Source organism: Megalops cyprinoides, chromosome 1 (genome assembly GCF_013368585.1).
Source record: "Megalops cyprinoides isolate fMegCyp1 chromosome 1, fMegCyp1.pri, whole genome shotgun sequence".
Lineage (NCBI taxonomy): Eukaryota > Metazoa > Chordata > Actinopteri > Elopiformes > Megalopidae > Megalops > Megalops cyprinoides.
In genome coordinates, this window is record NC_050583.1 from 4,816,563 (window position 1) to 4,839,045 (window position 22,483).

At 46.8% G+C, this 22,483-nt stretch overlaps 1 protein-coding gene across 1 annotated transcript; it reads right to left on the reverse strand.

Annotated features, from left to right (window-relative positions):
- Positions 1-15,383: 15,383 nt before the first annotated feature.
- LOC118787671 (tumor necrosis factor ligand superfamily member 14-like) lies at positions 15,384-22,237 on the reverse strand. The gene is made up of 5 exons (XM_036543657.1): positions 21,912-22,237; positions 18,042-18,086; positions 17,185-17,218; positions 16,881-16,961; positions 15,384-15,781 (listed from the first exon to the last, which is right to left on the reverse strand). The coding sequence occupies exons 1-5, from the start codon at positions 22,140-22,142 to the stop codon at positions 15,384-15,386; spliced, it is 789 nt and encodes a 262-aa protein (XP_036399550.1). The 5' UTR covers positions 22,143-22,237.
- Between the last annotated feature and the right edge of the window lie 246 nt (positions 22,238-22,483).

A 22,483-nucleotide genomic window follows, 5' to 3' on the forward strand; every position in this document is an offset into this window, starting at 1 on the left:
TTTGGTATTACAATATGTACTGTAAACTTTACTTTTTTTGCAATGCAGCACTGATCTATGCAAAAACAGAGGACACGGACCACATAATATATGCATTTTACAATGCTTCAAGTTATTTCTGTTTTTTAGTCTGTTGTATTTTGAGTGACAAAGTAGTCTTGCTGGGAGAGAGCATTTGCTATAGTTATAGCAGCATGAGTCACTTTTGGATGAATTATTAAAATGTTTTGGTTGTAGTGCCTTTTGCTCGAAAGATTAACTGATGTACTCATATGCATGGTTGTTAAGCCCACTGAGTTAAGAGTTTTGAAAAAGTGGGCATGTGTCAGGACTCAGGCAGGGACTCAGGCGCAGACAGCGGAATAAGGTGCGCAAAGCGAGTTTAATTAAGCTGACACGGGGAATCCAGAAAACGTAGTCAAAAACAGGTGAAGTCAGAAAACCAGAAAAGCACGGCTAACAATACCAAAACCGGATCCAAAAACATGGTCAAGAAAACAGGCAAGAGAACAGTTAAACAGCAGGCAGAACAGGAAAAACGGCTTGTAGCGACACAGACAAACTGAGACAAACTCGCGATGAGACATGAAACAAACAAGAAATATATAGGGCAAGGCTGATGACAAGATGGGGTTCAGGTGTGCAGGTAGGCGGGTGGAGCCAGTCAGGTGACCAGGTGGGTGGAGAGCAGGGCAGGGCTAGAACACAGGGAAAAACAAAAGCACAAGGACAGGGAAAACAAAAACAAAAACAAACCCGGCTAAGGAGCCGCAGTCCTGACAGCATGGTATTGACTTAATTGTGAAAACAGTTGAAAAAACTGTAAAGAGACTTCCTGGTTTAAAAAGGTCCATTTTCCTTTATTCTACTCATCTACAGAAGACCGTTTGTGGTTCTACCTAATAATAAAAATCATAATAAATCAAAATACTTTTTTTTTTATTTTACAGCAAGTTTTAACATACATTTATTATATATACTGATGTTGTGGATTAACTTATAATACATTATCGATAAAGGACTGTCACCTGTGTGTGTATGTGTGGGGTGGGGTTGTAAAAATTAGTAACAGCAACTGGCTACATGATATCCATCAGTTTAGGGTATGGGTAATATCCACCAAGTTAGGGTATGGGTGACATCCACCAGGTTAGGGTATGGGTGACATCCACCAGTTTAGGGTATGAGTGATCTTAAACTCACATGCTGCCCTCTGCTGGCTACAATGCAGAGTGACAGGCTCACTAAAAATTGCGATCTGAATCCCTAGTCAGACAGCAACTCAGCTGTTCAATACATCATACATCATGGGGCTGCCAGGTGGCTCAATAGGTTAGGACACTCCCTCAGAGCACAGCTGCAGGGGATGACAGTGACCCGGAGTCCAGGGTGATGGAACAAACTGGATGGGCTGGGTACCTCTGTAGCCTGGTGCATTGTGGGATTTGTAGTGTGAAGAACAGCTGCTGGGCTGCATGTGCGTGCATTGGAGGACTTCAGCGGTCCTGTGCGACTGTAGTGGTTGCCGCGGTGACAGGGCACTGCAGCAGTCCCGTGCGACTGTAGTGGTTGCCGTGGTGACAGGGCGCCGCAGCGGTCCCGTGCGACTGTAGTGGTTGCCGCAGTGACAGGGCGCTGCAGCGGTCCCGTGCGACTGTAGTGGTTGCCACAGTGACAGGGCGCTGCAGAGGTCCTGTGTGACTGTAGTGGTTGCCACAGTGACAGGGCGCTGCAGTGGTCCTGTGCGACTGTAGTGGTTGCCGCAGTGACAGGGTGCTGCAGCGGTCCTGTGCCATTGTAGTGGTTGCCACAGTGACAGGGCTCTGCAGCGGTCCTGTGCGATTGTAGTGGTTGCCGTGGTGACAGGGCGCTGCAGCACAATGAGCGCAGTCCTCCAATGCACGCACATGCAGCCAGCAGCTGTTTTTCACACTACACAATCCCTCAATGCCTCAGGGTGCTTGCATAAAAATACACACACACACGCATGCATTGTCACAGACACATACATACTGGTGTCACTGAGCCACAGTGGCTCTGGAGCTCTTCTTATAATTTGAGGGTCATTCAAGGCCTTTAGCTTTGTCTCAGTATGCTGTGTATTCAGCTTGGTAAAATGGGTAATCTGGAAGTGGAGGCCGTGTACACTGCCCGGGTTATGGTAAACATGCTCGGTAACATCATGAAAGTTACCGACTTCAAAAAGCCATAATGAAATTTCAAATAAGCTGATCGTAAAATAAGATTTTTATTTTAAAAACACACCTGATCTTCCAGTGGCCTTGGGGAGAGGTAGTCCAAACAGTGGCTACTGTAGTGTCCCTTTAACCTGTTCCAGCCACTGCTGATTCAGAATGCTGCACACATAGTTTTTAGTATATAGAATCTCAGACTCATGTTACCCCTGTACTGGATTCAATGCAGTGGCCACCTGTGGCCTTTATGGGTGATATGAAGATACTTAATTTTAAAGCATTGCATGGTCTAGCAGCTGAACCTCTTACTGAACTATTGACAGCATCATGTCCATGATCATCTGAGCTTAGCAGTAAGGGCCCTTTTCTGTGCATCTGACACAAAGGGGGCAAGGCTTTGGCAGTGTAGGAGCCAATGAAAAGCCCTGCTGGAACATTTCATAACTACAGTACTCAAAGTCATTTTTTAAAGCCCACCATCCATGTATTTCTTGACTGGTATCTTATTATTATTATTATTTTTCTGCCCTGTATATTTTTACATCCTGCTTATTGGCTATGAAGGAGTCTTAGCACACTGTACAATAAAACGAAAGTATATGTTATTTTACTGCATTTTTTAACAAACACGTGCATGTTGGTATGAAAGAAAACAATGTAAATGAATAAGAATGGATGGCAGTAGAAACATGGTAAAATGCTGATAGTGAAAGGTCTTCGACACAGTCCCTAATCTTATTCACTACAACTTTCGCTCAAGTTTCTCCAACCATCCTAATGGTTTAGTGGCACCCCACTGAACTTGATTCGCACACAGCTCATGAGCTGCACCGCGCAGACACTGGAGGGCAGTGTTTTACCAACATCTTCAGGCTGCAAATCGAGCCCACTGCAGTTTTACTCACCAGCTAAATCGAATGGGTCTTACACGGGAAGCTCTGGAAAGACAGTGCACTCAATCTGGGATCAGTCTTCTCAGCCCTAATCCTAACTCACAGTCTGTTGGTGAGATCATTGCAACTGATCCAGGATGCCACTTAGGAGCCACAACAGAACTGTGGCATTCCTGATATCTGTACTCCTGTCTTATCAATAATCACCCTTTTCGATTTAGCGCTGCTCCCTTAACAACAATATTTCCATAGTGGCAAGGAGCAGGGCTTGCACCTCAAGGGAGGCTGGTTTGATTCCCCGGTGAGGCACTGCCGCTGTAGTCATAGGCAAGACGTCTCACCTGAACAGCCTCGGTATCCATCTGTACAAATGAATGAATGGTGAATAATATATGGTCCTGCAAAGAGTATCTGCAAACCGAACAAAGAGTGTGAAAAGCTCTAGTTGTTCTGGCTCCTGCATCAAGGTTGCCAAGTTTGCGGTTTTCCTGCAAACTTGGTAGTAGACAGGGCTTCTGATTGTGGTCCTCAGTGTCACACTGCTTACACTGCACATCTTTGCTTAACGTTCGTTTTGTTTAAGAACGAAGCATTCTGTGGCATTGCCCAGGAAATGCTCTCTGAAGTGGGATTTTTTTCAACCTCTGGTTTTTCACACATAATTCACGTTCATGCTGATGCTCTCCCCTTCACACCCACGTGAGGGGGAGTAACCACATCCAAAAACCTCACACGGTGCTCTCTTCCCCCGAGGCACCCATCCTGGCCACCCCGACCCCCGATGTTGTCACACGACCACATCCAAGCCAAAAATCCTTTCCTCTGCCTCTAAACCGTGATTCTCGTGGAGGCCAGCCAAAAAAGCCTCCGCAAGATCGAAAGCCGTGAGATGCCGGATCCCTGCTCTCCGTTAGACAAGGAGCAGGAAATGAGAAAGAGCTGCCCCCGGTGTCACGGAGCCCGCTGGTCTGACAGTGTTTATGCTGAAGGAGGGAACCCCTGTTACGGCTGCAGCCTGGCGTGAATCACCGCACTGTCGAGGCCATGGCGGACTGTTTTATGCGGAGAAACGCAGGAGCACGGAAGAGAAACACCCACACTTTGCACATGGCTTGCGGGGTGCAAAGCTTCGGCTGAGCACGCACCTCAGCAAGTTTCCAGCTGCACATTTCCTGCCTTGGAGCAGCTGCAAGCGAGCAGCTCTGCACGAGCATCTCAGGACTAATGGCTGCGCAGCTGGAGGCTTCTGTATGCGCAGCTGTAGAATAATGGCTGTGCAGCTGGAGGCTTCTGTATGCGCAGCTGGGGACTAATGGCTGCGCAGCTGGAGGCTTCTGTATGCGCAGCTGGAGGCTTCTGTATGCGCAGCTGGGGATTAATGGCTGCGCAGCTGGAGGCTTCTGTATGCGCAGCTGGAGGCTTCTGTATGCGCAGCTGGAGGCTTCTGTATGCGCAGCTGGGGATTAATGGCTGTGCAGCTGGAGGCTTCTGTATGCGCAGCTGGGGATTAATGGCTGTGCAGCTGGAGGCTTCTGTATGCGCAGCTGGAGGCTTCTGTATGCGCAGCTGGAGGCTTCTGTATGCGCAGCTGGGGATTAAACGTGCATTTACATCAAATCAGAACAATCGTAAATACAAGTTCCCAACTTTCATGTCAGCAATCAAGTCATAAACACCCATCGGAAACTTGAGTGTCATCTCTGAACCCTGACTTCTCCCATTTCCTGACCTTTGATGTCATCTATGACAGAAATGGTGAGAAACAGTGTGAAGCATGGCCATGATTACGGCTGTCACAGGCATTCACAGAACCATCTATTTAACGTCATTTATACTCATACCACTATTAGTGTAGAGCAGCATTTCCCAAACCTCTCTTTGAGGACCCCTTGTCCTGCATGTTTTAGATCTCTCCCTGCTCCAACACAGCTGTTTAAAATGATCAACTCGTTATGAACTCCTGAAGCTGCTTAATAACAAACTGATCATTTAAATCAGCTGTGTTGGAGCAGGGAGAGATCTAAAACATGCAAGACAAGGGGTCCTCCAGGAGAGGTTTGGGAAACGCTGGTGTAGAGTTTATGTTGCTATTATCCATATCCATAAAAAATAAACGGAATTGTTTGAAGTCTAATAACATTACACAAAGTAGCTTTCATTGCTCATTGATGTCCTTCAGGAGGAGGTAATATGTATTAACTGTGAAAATCTGATGATTACCAATTACTGGCACCAACATCAACAACAATTTACAAATGACCTCCTATTTTTAAGATAGCGAGTTAAATTGAGTGAACGATTCCAGGCTGTTGAGTAATTTCTCCGATGACTCTGATACGACATGAATGGAAAATTATGACTGAGGGCTTCTATATGCTAAACCAGGCAAATCAGGGCTCTGTTCAATCAAGGCCAAAAAAACAGTTTGTAATATAAGCCTATGAAGCTCATCATTTCAGGCCACCGTCGGTCATCAGACTTTGGACTTACTGTGCAAAACCACACTCACTGGTTTTGGACAGTAAGCCCATGTTCACAGCTTTGTGCGTGAGTGCTCTGAAATACTCATCTGGGTTTTTTTTCTTCCTCAGATGTCTCCTTTCAGCCACATCAGTTCTTTGCAAATTTATCCAGCCAATCAGGTTGTCCCGCACACCTCTGCCCACCTATCAGGTTGTTTCACAGATAAATGCACCAAACAGGAGGTTCTACCCACGTCCTCTGACTCGGAACGTCCTACAGTCATCACCCACGATTCAGGTGGGTCTACCTACCTCAACCACACATCAGGCTGCTGTCCCTGCTTTACAAAAAAACCCATCAGAACTAATCATCTCTGTACATATCACCCTCCACACTAAACTAGATTTGTGTTCGATATCTTCTGTCATCTTCCGGTGGCTGTGGCTAGGCCTGAGCAAACAGGAAGTACCCTGAGTTGCTCTCTCTGCGAGAATATTTATAACTCTGCAATTTTTCCCCTCTTTGCCTTTATGCTCACAATAGCCCCCTCTGTCACCCTTTTCCCCCCTCTTTTCCTTTCATGTCATCCTCATCTCTCTGTCTCCTCCCCCTTTAGCTCAGTCCCCCACTACACCTCTGACCTTTCACCTCTGACTGTCCGTATGTGTTAACAGTTTCCATATGTGTTTACAGTTTTGATCCATCCTAGCATACCTCCCCCAAGGCACTCTCACTCGCCAGTGACCAGTCAGTGTTCACTATCCCTCCCTAATATCAATCCCTGAGTCAGTATCCACTACCCCTCTCTAATATCAATCCCTGAGTCAGTGTCCACTGTCCCTCCCTATTATCAATCCCTGAGTCAGTATTCACTATCCCTCCCTAATATCAATCCCTGAGTCAGTATCCACTACCCCTCTCTAATATCAATCCCTGAGTCAGTGTTCACTACCCCTCTCTAATATCAATCCCTGAGTCAGTGTTCACTACCCCTCTCTAATATCAATCCCTGAGTCAGTGTTCACTATCCCTCTCTAATATCAATCCCTGAATCAGTGTTCACTATCCCTCCCTAATATCAATCCCTGAGTCAGTATTCACTATCCCTCCCTAATATCAATCCCTGAGTCAGTATCCACTGTCCCTCCCTAATATCAATCCCTGAGACAGTATTCACTATCCCTCCCTAATATCAATCCCTGAGTCAGTATCCACTACCCCTCTCTAATATCAAAATCTGAGTCAGTATTCACTACCCGTCCCCAACCTCAAACACTGAGTCATTGCCCATCACCATCAGCCAGTCTCAAACTTACCCTTCCTTCGGCAGACTCCAGTCAACCCTTTTGCCACCTGACTTTGGCCCTGTGTCCTCCCATTTTGCTGGGCCTGATCTGTTTTAACTCCGCCTTCACCCGCCTGCAGGTGTTCGATGCAGAATCACATCACTGTAGATTTGCATCTGCATCTACAGGGCAACTGATTGTCCCAACGCGATGGGGTCACTCTTGTCCGACACGATCCCTGTCTGCACTGGTCCCTCAGTGGTACTCAGACCTCCCAAAAGATGTTAGGACAGTGGAATCACTGGCCATTTTCTGATGCAGACTGAAGACCCACCTCTTCAGACTGCATCTCGGTCCCACTTAGATCCCTGACACCTGCTACCTCCAGTACTTGAGGTAGTTTAGTTTATCTTACATGAAGTGATGTGATGTATTTTAATTCTGTGTTCTAGGGACTGTTGTATCCTTGGATACTTGACTTTTGTCAGAGTGCACAAGTTAACTTGTGGTAGGGCTCAGATAGTGTTATGTTCACACTCACTGGTCTAGGAGTGTTAGTCTGGTCTCACACTGCTGCAAATTAAATTGAATGGATACACTTATGTTCTATTATGCTGGAAGTCGCTCTGGATAAGAGCATCTGCTAAATGCATGTAATGTAATGTAAAGTAATGTAGTGTGGAAACAGGGCATCTTCACATACAGCATATCACACAACAGAGAGCGACTGGCAGCTCGATCTGTCTGGAACCTGTGGAGGAAAACAGCACTCGCTTCTGAAGCTGAATGGACTGTGCTAACCGCTGCAAAGCAGTTCTAACCCTGAAGCTGGACTCATAAAGAGCAACAGGCCCATTGCTATTATCAACGAACGATGCAGATAAGGAAAAAAGGCGAGCCGATTGCGTAGAGGAAGAAAATGGGCAAAACTGGCAAATTGGAGCAAGGGACAAGATGTCACATGACAGAAAGGCCTTTTGGGCTTTCAGAATGCCTTTCAGCTGATTAGGGAACTGAAAGCGTGAGCGGGCAATCGGAAGGTACACACTGAAACGCTGACCTTTCTGGGAGATTCAGGGAACAGCTTTAGGCAAGTGGTTTCATAAGAGTCTCTGAACAGTACAGAGAAGAAGCTTAAGAAAGTCTCAGAAAATAAATGTGGGGGATACCCTGCTGAAATGCCCTGTTTCTGCAGATGAAAAAGGAAAGTACAGCATATATCACAGGGACAGGGAGGGAGAGGAAAACAGAGAAAGGGAAAGAGGAAGAGAGAGCTCGAAAAAAGAGAATCCAGGTTCTCATTCCAGCAAGCCCCCATCCTACCAGGCCTCCGATAAACCAGATTATCTAGTGTCAGGAGAGCGAGGCTTCAATAACCCCAAAATGAACCAGCAGTGGATCACTACTTTGACCGAACTGCAGAGCTTTGTCACAGAGAGCAGAGTCTTTTGACTGATTCATACAGGTCTCTGACTGACAGTACATGGAGGCTTCACTCATAACAATGTTCATGAAGCCTCAGGGACCTGACCTCAACCCATGATATGAAGAAACACGGGAGACATACAAGACAAACTCCATGACCTTCACAACACGAATATAATATCCAGACCGTAAACTCCCTATCCTACTGGGAGAGGAAAAGGAGGCCACCAGCTTAGCAGCCAAGAGTGTTGTCCCAAATACCGATACAAGGTACAAAACTAATGCTACCACAGCACTGCACTTTAGCATGATTACGTCAATACAGAGCATTTGTGTTTGATTTTGCATTTGCAATTAATTTTGGGAGGGATGGAAAGAGGCTCTTGAGTAAGAGACAGACAAAGAGAGCGGGACTTTGCACTGGAGCAGGTAAGACAAGAATGTTTCCATACTGTACTAAAGACGCTTGATGCAACAAGATTTATTTTTTCCATGGTAACAAAGATGCTCCTTCTCTTACTCTCTCTCTCTCTCTCTCCCTCTGTCTCTTTCTCTCTCTCTCTCTCTCTCTCGCTTTCTCTTTTACCCAGTCCCTAGGTGAACCTGAGTCAGCAAAAAACCATTCGGAACAAGCAACCTCCCGCCACTTCCTCCCGCCCCCAGTGCAGCCAACTTCCTTTGCTTGCATGGTGAGTAGGTGCAGGAAAAGAGCAAGTCAGCCCAACGGCACGCAGACACACACAGCCAGCGAGTCAAAGCAACATGCCAAACTGTGTGAGATGATATTTTATCTGTGTATCTGTGGTATGCGTGTGTTTGCGTGTGTGTGCGTGTGTATCGGCTACCTCGGATAGGGATTGGGCCCGCCTTGTGCCATTTTTGGTTTTTTTGGTTCCTTTTTATATACTCTCACACACAACATGAATTTAGGTTACTCTAGCTATGCCCTTATATTTTCATTTGCTCTCCAGCCAAAGACTGATATCATGTCTCTGAGTGAGTGTGAATGCATTGCTTGCTTTGTATTTTTTTATGTACAGAGTGAGACAGTCTGGAAGGACCACAGGTACAGAGTGAGACAGTCCGGGGGAACCACAGGTACAGAGTGAGACAGTCCGGGGGGACCACAGGTACAGAGTGAGACAGTCCGGGGGGACCACAGGTACAGAGTGAGACAGACTGGGGGGACCACAGGTACACAGTGAGACAGACTGGGGGGACCACAGGTACAGAGTGAGACAGTCTGGAAGGACCACAGGTACAGAGTGAGACAGTCTGGAAGGACCACAGGTACAGAGTGAGACAGTCTAGGAGCATCAGAGGTATAGAGTGAGACAGTCTGGGAGGATCAGAGGTATAGAGTGAGACAGACTGGGAGTGGGCGTGCCAGCTAACCAGACATTCTTGCTGAAGCACACATATCATATCATAACTAGGTCAGACCTCAGTACACCAGCAAGCAAACAAAAATAACCATTACACAATCAGGAACACACACATACACACACAAACGCACACACAACCACAAATACACACACACACACACGCGCACTTCTCTGAAAACTCTGAAGACGTGAGTTTCACAGCGTGATGTTCAGCCCTGAAGAGAGACAGTGGGAGAGGGGGCTCAGGTCATACCATAAGCTTCACTGGGCCAAATGAAACATCCAGTTACCTTTAATAACGTTCAGATTTGAATAACAGTCTGAATAACTGCTGTTAAGGCACGCAAATGAAGAGAGAAAACTGCCTAAATTTACACCGTGTAGCTTAATGTAACTGTGTATCCACTTTATACTACTAGCACTGATTGCTATTACGCATTCAAACTGTACAGTGGAGTTGTTACATCAGAATAATTACACAATCTGCAAACAGACTCAATGATTATAAGCACTACATAAGTTCTTTATGTGCGTACAGCAATTCCAGTGCACCTGAGCAGGCTGAGTCATTTTCTGTAAAGCTGGGCCAGCATAACTTTACTTTCTTTACTTGTATCCTTCTGTTAAAACAAAAATATTCAAAGAACACATATCTGCAACAAAAAAGCTGAAAGCCGCAGCTTAGTGAGTGATGTAAACCTCAGGTCATTGAGAGGGCAATCAAAACTAAACATCCGAGAGCAGAGCTGGAATGAAAGCTACAGAGGGTGGGGCTGGGAAACACTGCCCTGATGGCAGGCGGGGCCACCTGCAGCATACAGGCCTGGCAGGGGATTATGGGATACGTGGCAATACAAGGCAGACGGTGATGAAGGTGCTCGACCATAGCGCAGGTATTGAGTGTCACCGTCCTCTTTTCTCCAGCTCTGCTGAGTCCATGACGGCAGAGATGCAGCAAGCATCCGTCTGGAGCTCAAACACTCTTTGGGGTCATGCATATGACACATGTACGCGTACGTGTGTGAGTGCGCACACCTGTTTGCGTGTGCACTTGTGTGTGTCAGTATGTAACTCTTACAATGAGTGAGACAAAACAGTGATTTCAGCAACTTACATTACATTACTTAAATTATTCACTCAAGTCATGACATTGCTCAAAAAAAACTTTACTCATAAAAAAACTTTCCTAACCGTTATTACATCATCCATTTATTAAGTTTAAGGAAGTTATTACATTATCCGGTATGTTAACATTAAAACTTCAGAACTTATTACTTAATAATAAGTTTATATTATATCATCCAGAGGTATTACATTATTGGTTGTTACAGCATGTTTAATTCATGATTTTGAAATAGGTAAAATGCACAATGGGAGGTCTTATTTATTAGAATGATATTGATATTTGAGTAAGTACAGTTGTCTATGGCAGCATTTCCCAACCCTCTCCTGGAATACCCCTTGTCCTGCGTGTTTTAGATCTCTCCCTGCTCCAACACAGCTGATTCAAATTATCAACTCGTTATGAACTCCTGAATCTGCTGAATAACAAACTGATCATTTGAATCAGCTGTGTTGGAGCAGGGAGAGATCTAAAACATGCAGGACAAGGGGTCCTCCAGGAGAGGTTTGGGAAACGCTGGTCTATGGGATGTTAATAAAAAAATAATAATATGTGAACATATAGATGCGGCATAGACAGGTCTGTGGTGTGTAAAACGCAGGGGTGTGTGAAGAGGGCTGTGAAATCACTGTCCCCTCAACATCCCCACGTGTGAGACCCGGCGTTGCGCCTCATGGTGCAGAGTGAGACCAGCTCGCCCAATGCTGCACCTGAGGGGGGCAGCCGACACCTCGGGCCGCAGCAGGGCTGGATAAACCTGCGGCGGGTGACGCGTTCGCAACGCCCTGACGGCCGCTGCCGTCTCCGAGCCGCGGCTCGGGCTCCCGGCAACACGATGAAGCGGGCGACAGGATCTCGGCTCGTGACCAGAAGGTTACAGGTTCAAATTCCGGGTGTGGCGGTGCTGTTGTACCCACTGAGTGATTATCAGCCCCCATCGCTTCAGGTAAAGGGCGGCAGTGTAGCATAGTGGTTAAGGAGCAGGACTCGTAACCGAAAGGTTGCCGGTTCAATCCCCGCTGGGACACTGCTACTGTACCCTTGGGCAAGGTACTTAACCCACAGTTGCCTCAGTAAATATCCGGCTGTATAAATGGATAACATTGTAAAGAACTGTAACCTAAAGCGTCTGCTAAATGAATAAATGTAATGTAAATGTAAACGTACACCGGTGTGGATGGGAGTCGCGCGCGTTAGATATATGATAGCGCTGTAAGTCTCTCTGAATGAGGACATGTGCTGTTGCGATGCGCATGTAAGGACGAGCAGAGGACTGCCGCGGATCCGAACCCACCGTTGGTGCACAGAGAAGCTGAGTGTGCAGCAACTGCTGTTGGACCCACAGTGATTACAGTCTCCTAACACACACTGGACCATCGTTAAGTGCTTCATGCTTGGAGGCTAAAGGAAAATGTAAAATGAAAAGTAAAATGAAAGTTAAGTGTTAGATACAACAAGATGCTGTGCGCAGGCAGGCGGGCTTTTAACTCAAAGGGTGCAGGCTTGGCTCTCAGATGGAGCAGGGTAAGACCCCTTATCAGTACTGCTTCAGGACATATCCTCAGCTTCTTCACAGCAAAAAATAACTGTTTGTGAATGATAGGTGAATAATATCCATGCATAAGGCTTACTACCGTTTAAATCTACACAGCCACTGAAAGCAAGAGAACCGTGAGTGTTTAGCTTTGCTGCTGCAAGGCGTAAAGGCAAAAAAAAGCATCGGTCTCGTCATGGTAAAGGCTGAGCCCTCGGCTGTTGTAGGTTTTGGCGGAGGCTTGCAGCCGAGGGTGTTTGCGGAGGAGGTTTCGAGAGCCACGCGGTCAGCCTGCAAGTTGCCGGCGTGGGAGGAGCCAGCGCCTATGAGCGGACATTCTCTCGGCTTCAGTCACCAGCAAAAGTCCCCAGGTTTCCTGTTCCCACCAACCGCTCCGTGCCGGCCATGTGTGTGTGTGTGTGTGTGCGTGTGTGCGTGCGTGTGTGTGTGTGCGTGAGTGTGTGTGTTTATGAGTTTGTGGCGTGTGTGTGTGTGTGTGTGTGTGTGCATGTGTGTGTGTTTTTGACTGACAGTGAGAAGCAGAAAGGAACAAAAAAAAAAAGAGACGGAAAGAGACGGAGAGGCTGAAAGATATCTGCGCCTCACGCAACGTCTGCCACTGTCACGCCGCACGCTGTAATCATCTGCAATCAGAGGATTCAGAGAGGAAACAGGAAACAGGAACCAGGGGCCCTCAGGTGCCGGGGAGACCTTAACGGTTGCGCTGACGCACATATATAAAACTCAAACACAGTAACAGAATATAGTAATATGTGAATAGCACTTCTTGTCCATGATAGCTGTTCGCGGTGTCCCTCCTAAACCCCCGCTTCGCTCTGTCTCCCCAAATTGGGGGCTAAACAATCTCAGCCTCATGGCCAGGTGTGATTGCTTCATTGAACTCCAGGTCCAAAAATGAGTACCCCTATACCCACATCAAACTGCACACCTCCACGATCTCTAGTAGATGGATACAAATATGAAATTTTGTATCTACTCAATTAAACACTGCAATCAATAATAATATTTATCCTTTTCTATGACTACATGCACTAAATTTTTAAAATTATTTATCAATGGTTTTTCTATACAATATAAGCAAAATGTAATGATATATTTTATTTGTTACTTTTTAATTTCAATATATACAACAAACTGTATCAGATACAATACATATTTTATACATAACAGTATAAAAAACACAACATGGTTGTGTGTCATGTTGTCCTAACAATGTTTCATGTAAAAAACACACAGTACATCACTAAACTTATATATACACATGAAAACTTTTTTTCTATTTTTAAGCAAACATTCCTGAAAATAATTTCCACAAAAAAACAAACGTTGCACGAGGTGATGTCATGACCAATACCAGTGCCTTGATCAGACTCTGTTTACTGTAAATGACACCACTTCCGATCAACAGATGGCATATTTTCTGGTAATTACACAATAAAACCCCAAACCCACGGCTCTCAGCGCTGTGCATTGCTTATAAAAATGTACACTAAGGACACATCATGTATAAGTTACCCCCCCCCCCCAAAAAAAAAAAAAGAAAAGACATTCATGTCGTCCTGGTTACAGGGCCTGTCAGAGATTCTGAGCCCCGAACGCAGTCTTGATCCAGCTGCTGCAGACGACCAGACTTACATACTGACAGCCATTACAGTTACAGTGAATCACCCTTCTATCAACAAATAATTTACGTAGCAATACTATATAGAAGAAAAAAAAAAACAAAACAGCTAAAACTTGGCACATCCCATTTGACCTGAGGGTATAAAAGTTGAGAAAAGAGGGAAGTTCTATTGTCGCCAAGAGATGGCTTTTTCAGAAAATCTCCTTCCTTCTGTGACATCACTTGAAGGACAAGTCCAGGAGATGTCATACACTGTGCAAATCGCTGTCTCCAGCACTGAGCTGTATCGGAATTCATACATGGCTTCGAGAACATTAAACACATATGTGAACTCAGGTACAGCTCAGTGCTGGTAATATTTGGTATATATGTGTATTTCTGTATGTAGATATGTATCATATTATCAATGAAAATATCACACAGATACAGAGGTCTCATCTCATAGCAATCGTGTGGGTTTTGTCCCATCAAAGTGGAGGTGATTTTCACATCTTCCAACTGCACTGGAAAATGCTCCAGAAGAGAGCAGAAGGAGGAATAAAGGCAGAAAATGTATTATTATGATTACTGTCACTCATTTATAGTCATTGTTTGCTGAGGTATCGGTAACAGCTTTACTAGTTGTCTCTAGTTGATTGACATTTGCTTTTGCCAAACACTGAGAGAAGTGTTGGTTTGCAAAGTCAGTGAGTAATTGGTAAGTGGAAGCAGGCCTCAGGGAGCACAGCTGACAGGGACTTGAATCTTATATCACACATTATGCCCTGCTGTAGACCAGTGTGGAGCACAGGGGAGTGCTCACTGTGTCCACAGGGGTAAGGACCACGACCCACGATGGTGAATTTCACTACATGCACCTCAATCACGTGAGCAGTTTTTTGCTTTGGGGGGAGGGGGAGGGGCTGATGTCTCTGCGCAGTCTGATTGGCCAGCCAGTGGCCATGCCTACACCACGGCCCCGCCCTGTAATGTACCTGCATCCTGCCCAAGCACGCTTGCCTTTCACAAACTCTGCCTACCTCGGCCCCTGCTGTAGAACCATGCAAATACAGCCCACAGCCATGTTCTGCACATGGCCGTCCCATTGGTGATACTGTGCAGCATGTTTTTGGTGTCTGACCTTATTGCCTGGATCCTGAAAAGTCGTACTTGTTTCCATCTCCCACGGTGCTTACCAGAGCTTAGTGGGGGTTAAAACCTCATATTCTACCCTCCTCTTCCTCACCCTCCACTTTCTCCTGTCCCTCCTGCACCTCACATTCTATGGTCTCCTAACCCTCCTCCTCCTCCCCCTCCTTCTCCTCCCCCTCCTTCTCTTAACCCTCTACACTCTCCTCACCCTCTTCCTCACACTCCCCCTCCTCACACTCCTCTTCCTCACATTCTACACTCTCCTTACCTTCCTCCTCCTCCTCCTCCTCTCCCTTCTCCTCCTTACACCATAAACATCCCAAAGAAGTTGTCTGAGGTGTCCTGGTGCCGGACCAGGGTGCGATTCTCCACCTTCACAGAGACAGAGTCGCCGGCGTACAGGTGGAACACCCCACCCAGGTAGCTGTTGAGCACCTCCGGCTGCTTGGGGGAGCTGCAGGAGAAGCGCTTGGACTTCATCAGCTCCATGGGCTTGGAGTATCTCTGAGTGCTGCGCAGGACCAAGTGCTTGAACATGGCGCAGCTGGGCTCGGTGAAGAACACCTTGGAGTAGATGTAGTAGTAGCCCTCCCTGACGATCAGCAGCCTGCTCCCCTCGTGCTTGATTTCGTGGGTAAAGGCGTCCCCGTTCAGCCCCCACCTCAGAACCCCCTCGTCGTCCGGGGCGGGGAAATGGGCGTCTGCGAGACAGCGGGAGGGAGAATAGAGTGAGCCCACCTCACTGCACAGCACGGCGCACACCTGTGTGCTGTGTGTTTCGGGGAGAGTGGGGTTTACAGCACCCACACAGGCGTTTGCCTTCAATCTCAGAGGACCTTTGCTGGCGGAATATTTTACCCCTCTACCTCCCTCCCTGGCGAGGAATAACCCCTCCAAAAAATCACAAAAGGAAATACTGTCTTACTGCCAAGCAAATGAAGTGTAATTCCTTTCATGTCTAAAATACTGTAGACCAACGTGATCTGAAAACCATTTCCAATCACTAAGAAACTATGCCCACTAGTATTTACTTCATAAATGAGAACAAGAGATGTTTTGATCTCCAGAATTCTTCATCAACAGAAGTTTGCCACAATAGGGTGGGCCATCATTGTGAAACTGTCACTGTGTTGCATTTTACCTCGAAAGAACCCGGGGGGGATTTCCTCATTTTCCTTCTCTGTGCATTTTTCTGGTTTCTGTGTATTTTCCTTTTCGTAACGCGATGACCAAAACTGAGCGTCACGTTCTAAATGTAGCCTAACGAAGGCGCTGTGCGTTGGTGTACGCTCCGTCTCTGCAGCTCAGCAGCACTGTGTGCACGCCATGCACTGCTCCATCTCTTCGAAATGAAATTGCAGCCAGTCTTTACTCACGACAGCATACAGCGAAGAGAAAAGCTCTTTCACAGCTGCTATAGCTGACTAAGATGATGACAGAATCTAATGTTTTTTGGGTACCATATTTAACCTTCCATACCTTTTCTGATCCCTAACTCAAGTAATTTATGAACGGACAAGACATCTTTCTGCCAGTGGGCACAATGATTCCTTCAAATACACGCGTGTAAAATGAATTGGTCGCTAAGCAATAGTTGATATGGGATTATATAGTATAGTATGGCACTCAGGTGCTTTTGATTTGGCTGTTCAGGTTACACTGAATGAAGAACTAAGTTTTTGTTTTCCTGTGAACTACAGTATTTATGAAGTAGCAGTCGGAGAAATGTAGGTTCTGAAAGATCTGGGTGCCAGGTGTGTGACAGTCAATAGGCGTGGCCCTAGGAGGGCGGGGCCTCACCTGTGAGGTGTGCTGAAGGTTTCTGAGGCTTCACCACAGGGCTGGTTCTCTTCGTCGGGGAGACTTCCACTTCCTTTCCGTCTAGGAATGTTTCAGACCAAAGACACGTTATGAGCAGAATAGACATTCAATCTCCATACGAGACATTCAGCATATACACAGTAATTACTGTGGCAGTCATGCCCCTTTCTGCATGTGTCTGTCACACACACACACACACACACACACACACACACACACACACAAACGTACACATACACATGCAGAGTTGGAACCGTCAACAAAAAGAAAAAGCTGATCATACCTTCAGAACTCTTCCTATCTAAGCCAGAATCTCCCTGAAACACAATGAAACACATGTGTTAGCGTTATTCCCCAGTACTTCCAGGTAACAGCAGTAATGCAGGTCTGTGTTACCGTTACTCTCCAGCACACAGACGTAACAGCAGTGATGCAGGTCAGTGTTACCATTACTCTCCAGCACACAGACGTAACAGCAGTAATGCAGGTCCGTGTTACCGTTACTCTCCAGCACACAGACATAGCTGTAATGCAGGTCCGTGTTACCGTTACTCTCCAGCACACAGATGTAACAGCAGTAATGCAGGTCCATGTTACCATTACTCTCCAGCACACAGACGTAGCAGCAGTAATGCAGGTCCGTGTTACCGTTACTCTCCAGCACACAGACGTAACAGCAGTAATGCAGGTCCATGTTACCGTTACTCTCCAGCACACAGACATAGCAGTAATGCAGGTCCGTGTTACCGTTACTCTCCAGCACACAGATGTAACAGCAGTAATGCAGGTCCGTGTTACCATTACTCTCCAGCACACAGACGTAGCAGCAGTAATGCAGGTCCGTGTTACCGTTACTCTCCAGCACACAGACGTAACAGCAGTAATGCAGGTCAGTGTTACCATTACTCTCCAGCACACAGACGTAACAGCAGTAATGCAGGTCCATGTTACCGTTACTCTCCAGCACACAGACGTAGCAGCAGTAATGCAGGTCCATGTTACCGTTACTCTCCAGCACACAGACGTAACAGTGTTGTCTTTACTCTGGGTTGTTTTCAGACAGATGGAACAGGAATATGAGGAATAAAAAAATTCATTCAAAATGATTCATTATTAAAATTTAAAAATGAAATTCCTCACCTGTCCTCCCTGCTGCTTCGCATGTGTGGCAGTGTCAGAGGGGACCTGAGAAGAAAGGAGTAGATGTTTAGTAGATATTAATGTTCTTTTCATTTTGACTCTTCAAGTGCCGTATTTGTTCATTTTTAATGAGGATTAATTATTAGTCAGAGAGAAAGAGGTAGAGAAACAGACACAGGCTCTCAGTTGAAGTGGTTTTCCTTAATCCTTAATTCTGTTTAGCAGAGTTGATTCTCATCAACATAGTCTTAGGCATAGGGTTAGATATAAGGTTAGGGTCAAAAATAAGGTTAGAAATTTGGTTAGTGTTAGGGATAAGGGGTAAGGGTTTAGAGCTAGGGGTAAGGATAGAGTTAGGACTAGGGTTAGGGTTATGGTCAGGGATTGTGTCAAGGCTCAGGCAAGGACTCAGTCGCAGACCACAGGAGTGTCGGGTTTCAGGCAAATTTATTAAATCCACAGGCAAGATCACAATCGGAAAACAAGCAGGGTCAAAACTAGAAAGGCAGTCCGTGGGCAAATCCAGGTTCAGGAAACCGGAACAGGCAGGGTCAAACACCGGGCAGGCAGAAACATCGCGCGATCAGGGCAGAGTGGCAGGCAGGAATCAGGTCGATAACGGGCAGGTCGAACACAGGAAGCAGCACACAGACGAGAAAACGGCGGGGATGAAACAGGCGAAAATCACACACTACCAACAGAACAGGGACACGCAGGGAAGACATAGGGCAGGGCTGACGAGGGGATGGGAAGCAGGTGCGCAGGCAGGCAGGCGGGTGGAGACCAGGTGGGGAGCGTGGCGGGGCTAGAACACAAGGAAACCAAAACACATGGACAGGGAAAAACAAAAACACAACAGCTGGGGGAAGGAAGCCCTGACAGATTGGGTTAGAGTTAGGGATAAGGACAGAGTTAGGGTTAGGTATAAGGATCGAGTTAAGGTTACGGATTGGGTTAGGGTTAGGGATAAGGATAGGGTTAGGGATTGGGTTAGGGATAAGGATCGGGTTAAGGTTACGGATTGGGTTAGGGATAAGGATAGGGTTAGGGTTAGGGATTGGGTTAGGGTTAGAGATAAGGGATAAGGATCGGGTTAAGGTTACGGATTGGGTTAGGGATAGGGTTAGGGATAAGGATCGGGTTAGGGTTAGGAGTTGGGTTAGGGTTAGGGTTAGGGTTAGGTATAAGGATCGGGTTAAGGTTACGGATTGGGTTAGGGTTAGAGTTAGGGATAAGGATCGGGTTAGGGTTACGGATTGGGTTAGGGTTAGGGATAAGGATCGGGCTAAGGTTACGGATTGGGTTAGGGTTAGGGATAAGGATAGGGTTAGGGATTGGGTTAGGGTTAGGGATAAGGATAGGGTTAAGGTAAGGGATTGGGTTAGGGATAAGAATAGGGTTAGCTGGTAGATGGATGCTCCTCTCCACTGTGCCAAGAAAGAAAGCTGCACAGGACAAGTTCTCAGTATTTTCTGGAAACCACAGGCTCTTCCCTGAGTATGGAGGCTAGAGGGAAGTGATGTCATTGGAAGAGCAGTGTCACAGAAAGCACCTGACTGGCCTAGCACACAACATGAGGCACGAGCATATGCGTGCTTCTTCTTAGCCTTCGGTCACTTCCCTTCCCTACAAAAAGACCAATCCCAAACCCCACTGACAACGTCGCGTCACATCTGATTGGACAGCTCCCTCACACATTCACCAATCCCCAAGCACTCAGGCAGATCTTTAACATGAACATGAGCTCAGATTGGGTTGTGTTGCACTGGTGTCCATAGCATAGAAGTTCTCTTTTTTTTATCCTTACAAATTTATCTATATTTGAATGATATGACAGTGCAAGTCCACAAATACCGAAGGGTTGTCTTTACCACATTACAGACATTTTTCTCAGGGTGAGACTGAGTTTATAATGTCACAATCTGTCTCAACCTGTGATCCACTTCAGCTAGTGAAATTTGTTCTGAGGTTTCTCTCACAGCCACTCCAGTCCCAAATCCCAGGCTCTAACCACTACTCCACGCTAATGCATGCCACAGGGCCACAGACCGCATCTGAGATCTGATGCTCGAACTGAGCTTCTCCTGCAAGCCCGTACAGTTCCCACACACTGTCTGCAAGTCATTTGGAGACTGGCGAGGCGGGCGCAGATAATGAGAATGCTGTCATTTAGAAACTCAGCTCTACGGTGTGAGCGCGTGACAGTTATGAAATCCTGACAAGACAGGGTTCAAAAAGTGATGATAATGAGGATGGTGTTGGAGATGGCAGTGGCAAAGCCACCATAGGGAGCGGCGGTCTCTGTTAGCGAGGGAGCCCTCTCCGCTGCCACAGTAACGGCAGTGAGATGAGGAGTGCTGGGCCAACATACAACTCGACTCCAGCAGCATGCATGCAGATATGAGAAAAAAAAAAAAAAAAGACGAGCCCTCCATGGAGTGGCAGTACTCCTTAGTGTTTAACAAAAAAATTGTATTTCTCTTCTAATGAGGCAGCAGTGTAGCATAGTGGTTAAGGAGCAGGACTCGTAACCGGAAGGTTGCCGGTTTGATTCCCCACAGGGACACTGCTGCTGTACCCTTGGGTAAGGTACTTAGCCCACAATTGCCTCAGTAGCATAACATTGTAAAAAATGTAACTGATTGCTCTGACCAAGAGCATCTGCTAAATGCCAATAATGTAATGTAATGTAACAAAGGAAATTAGTAGAATAACAGCCTGCTCGGTGGTTTCTGTCAGGGTTCTTGTTGTACATGCAGGGACAAAACTTCCAAGAGGGGATGAAACACAACTTTCCAACATTCCACACAGTTTTGCGTCACTCTTTTAACAAACAAACAGCAACGTTATAAGAACTCTTAAAGAGACAGGGCAAAATAAAAAGCCGACCCTTACGAACGTGCTTGCCGCTCGAGACCTGAAGCTGAATGGTTCAGATTTCTAACACTCCTGCACTATTTTCCAGGAAATTGTTTCACAACCAGAGAGCGTGAAGTAACACCTACCATTTACAGAGTGAAAAACCCTTTACTGGCTCCTTTTCAGACACCGTGATTTTTTTTTTTTTGTTGTTTTTTGTTAGTGCTACTGTTTGCTTTTCAACAGTGTTGCTTCAACTGAACACAGCCGGTGACAGCTATGTGATAAAAAAAACCTGCACATAGGTGATGACAGAAAGACAAAGAGTAAAAAGGTTTGTTTTGCTGTTGTTGTATTTTTTCCCCTTGCAGAGAAGAACAGCAGAGAGAGTTGCTGGGAAATTCAGATACGAACCTTCGGAGTTCTATAGGTGCCTCAGAGGGGAGTCTCCTCCTAGCCCTCCCCTCACCCTCTGTCCCGTATCACTGCCCCTCATCCCAAAGGGAGCTTATTAGAATTAGCACCTAACGCTGGCTATCCAAGGGGTAGCAGCATGGAGTAATGGGAAGGAGCAGGGCTTATCACCCAAAGGTTACTCAGCTGTTGGCCTACTGGTCTTGTACCCTATCAGGTGGTTCACCCTAACATCCACAGTAAATATATAGCTGTACAAATGGATAGCATGGATGTTATAAGCTCTGTAAGGCGCTCTGGGTGAGAGAATCTGATAAGCAAAGGTAAAGCAATATAACGGGCAGAGCATTGCAGCGCTGATTAAAATGACTCACACAGAGAAACCCTGACAGTGGCGAGAAGTCAAACCTCAACGAGATTGTCGGGCAGCGTTCAAATCTCAACGCGCGTCTGAGCTAATAAAACGAGAGCCAGCGGGGTGACAGTGACGGATCGGGGGGGGGGGGACAGAGTCAGGAGAAAAGGAGGAGAGGAGTCTGACACAGGGGAGCCCGTGCTGTGGCGAGACAGGCAGGGGAGCGGGCGCAGGGTACTCACAGCGGGTCGGGCGTAGAGCCGGGCGATGAAGAAGGCCTCCACGGCCACCCCACACAGCGCCAGCGTCACCAGCAGGTACAGCAGCCTCTGCGGCAGGCTGGTCCGGCGCGGGCGGGGCTCGGCCGGCAGCGGCGCAGGCGCCAGGGCGCCGGGGTTCTCCACCACGAACACCTGGGGGTACGCCACGCCGCCCTCCGCCATCCCTGAGAGAGAGGCGCCTGTCCGGGACATCAGCTGGAGCCGCGGGGTCGCCGGTGCCCTGGCCGTCCTCCTAGGGGCCCCGGGGCCAGACAGAACGAGACTGCTCGGAGGAGGGGAAGTGCAGGGGGGGGGGGGGGCCACTTTTCCTCCAAACAGCTTCAGGAATCCAAACGCGTGGCTCCCACAAGCGCTCTCAGCGTCACCTGTCCGGTCAAACTACAGAAAACCACCCCAGGAAATTCCCCACATTCTGCTGCACTACCAGGTAGATGAAAAATAACAATAATTAACCAAAAATTACTATGAACGCAACACTAAATAAATAAGAGGCAAAACTTTTTTTTTCTTTCAGCTCTTCTTGTTTGTCGCTT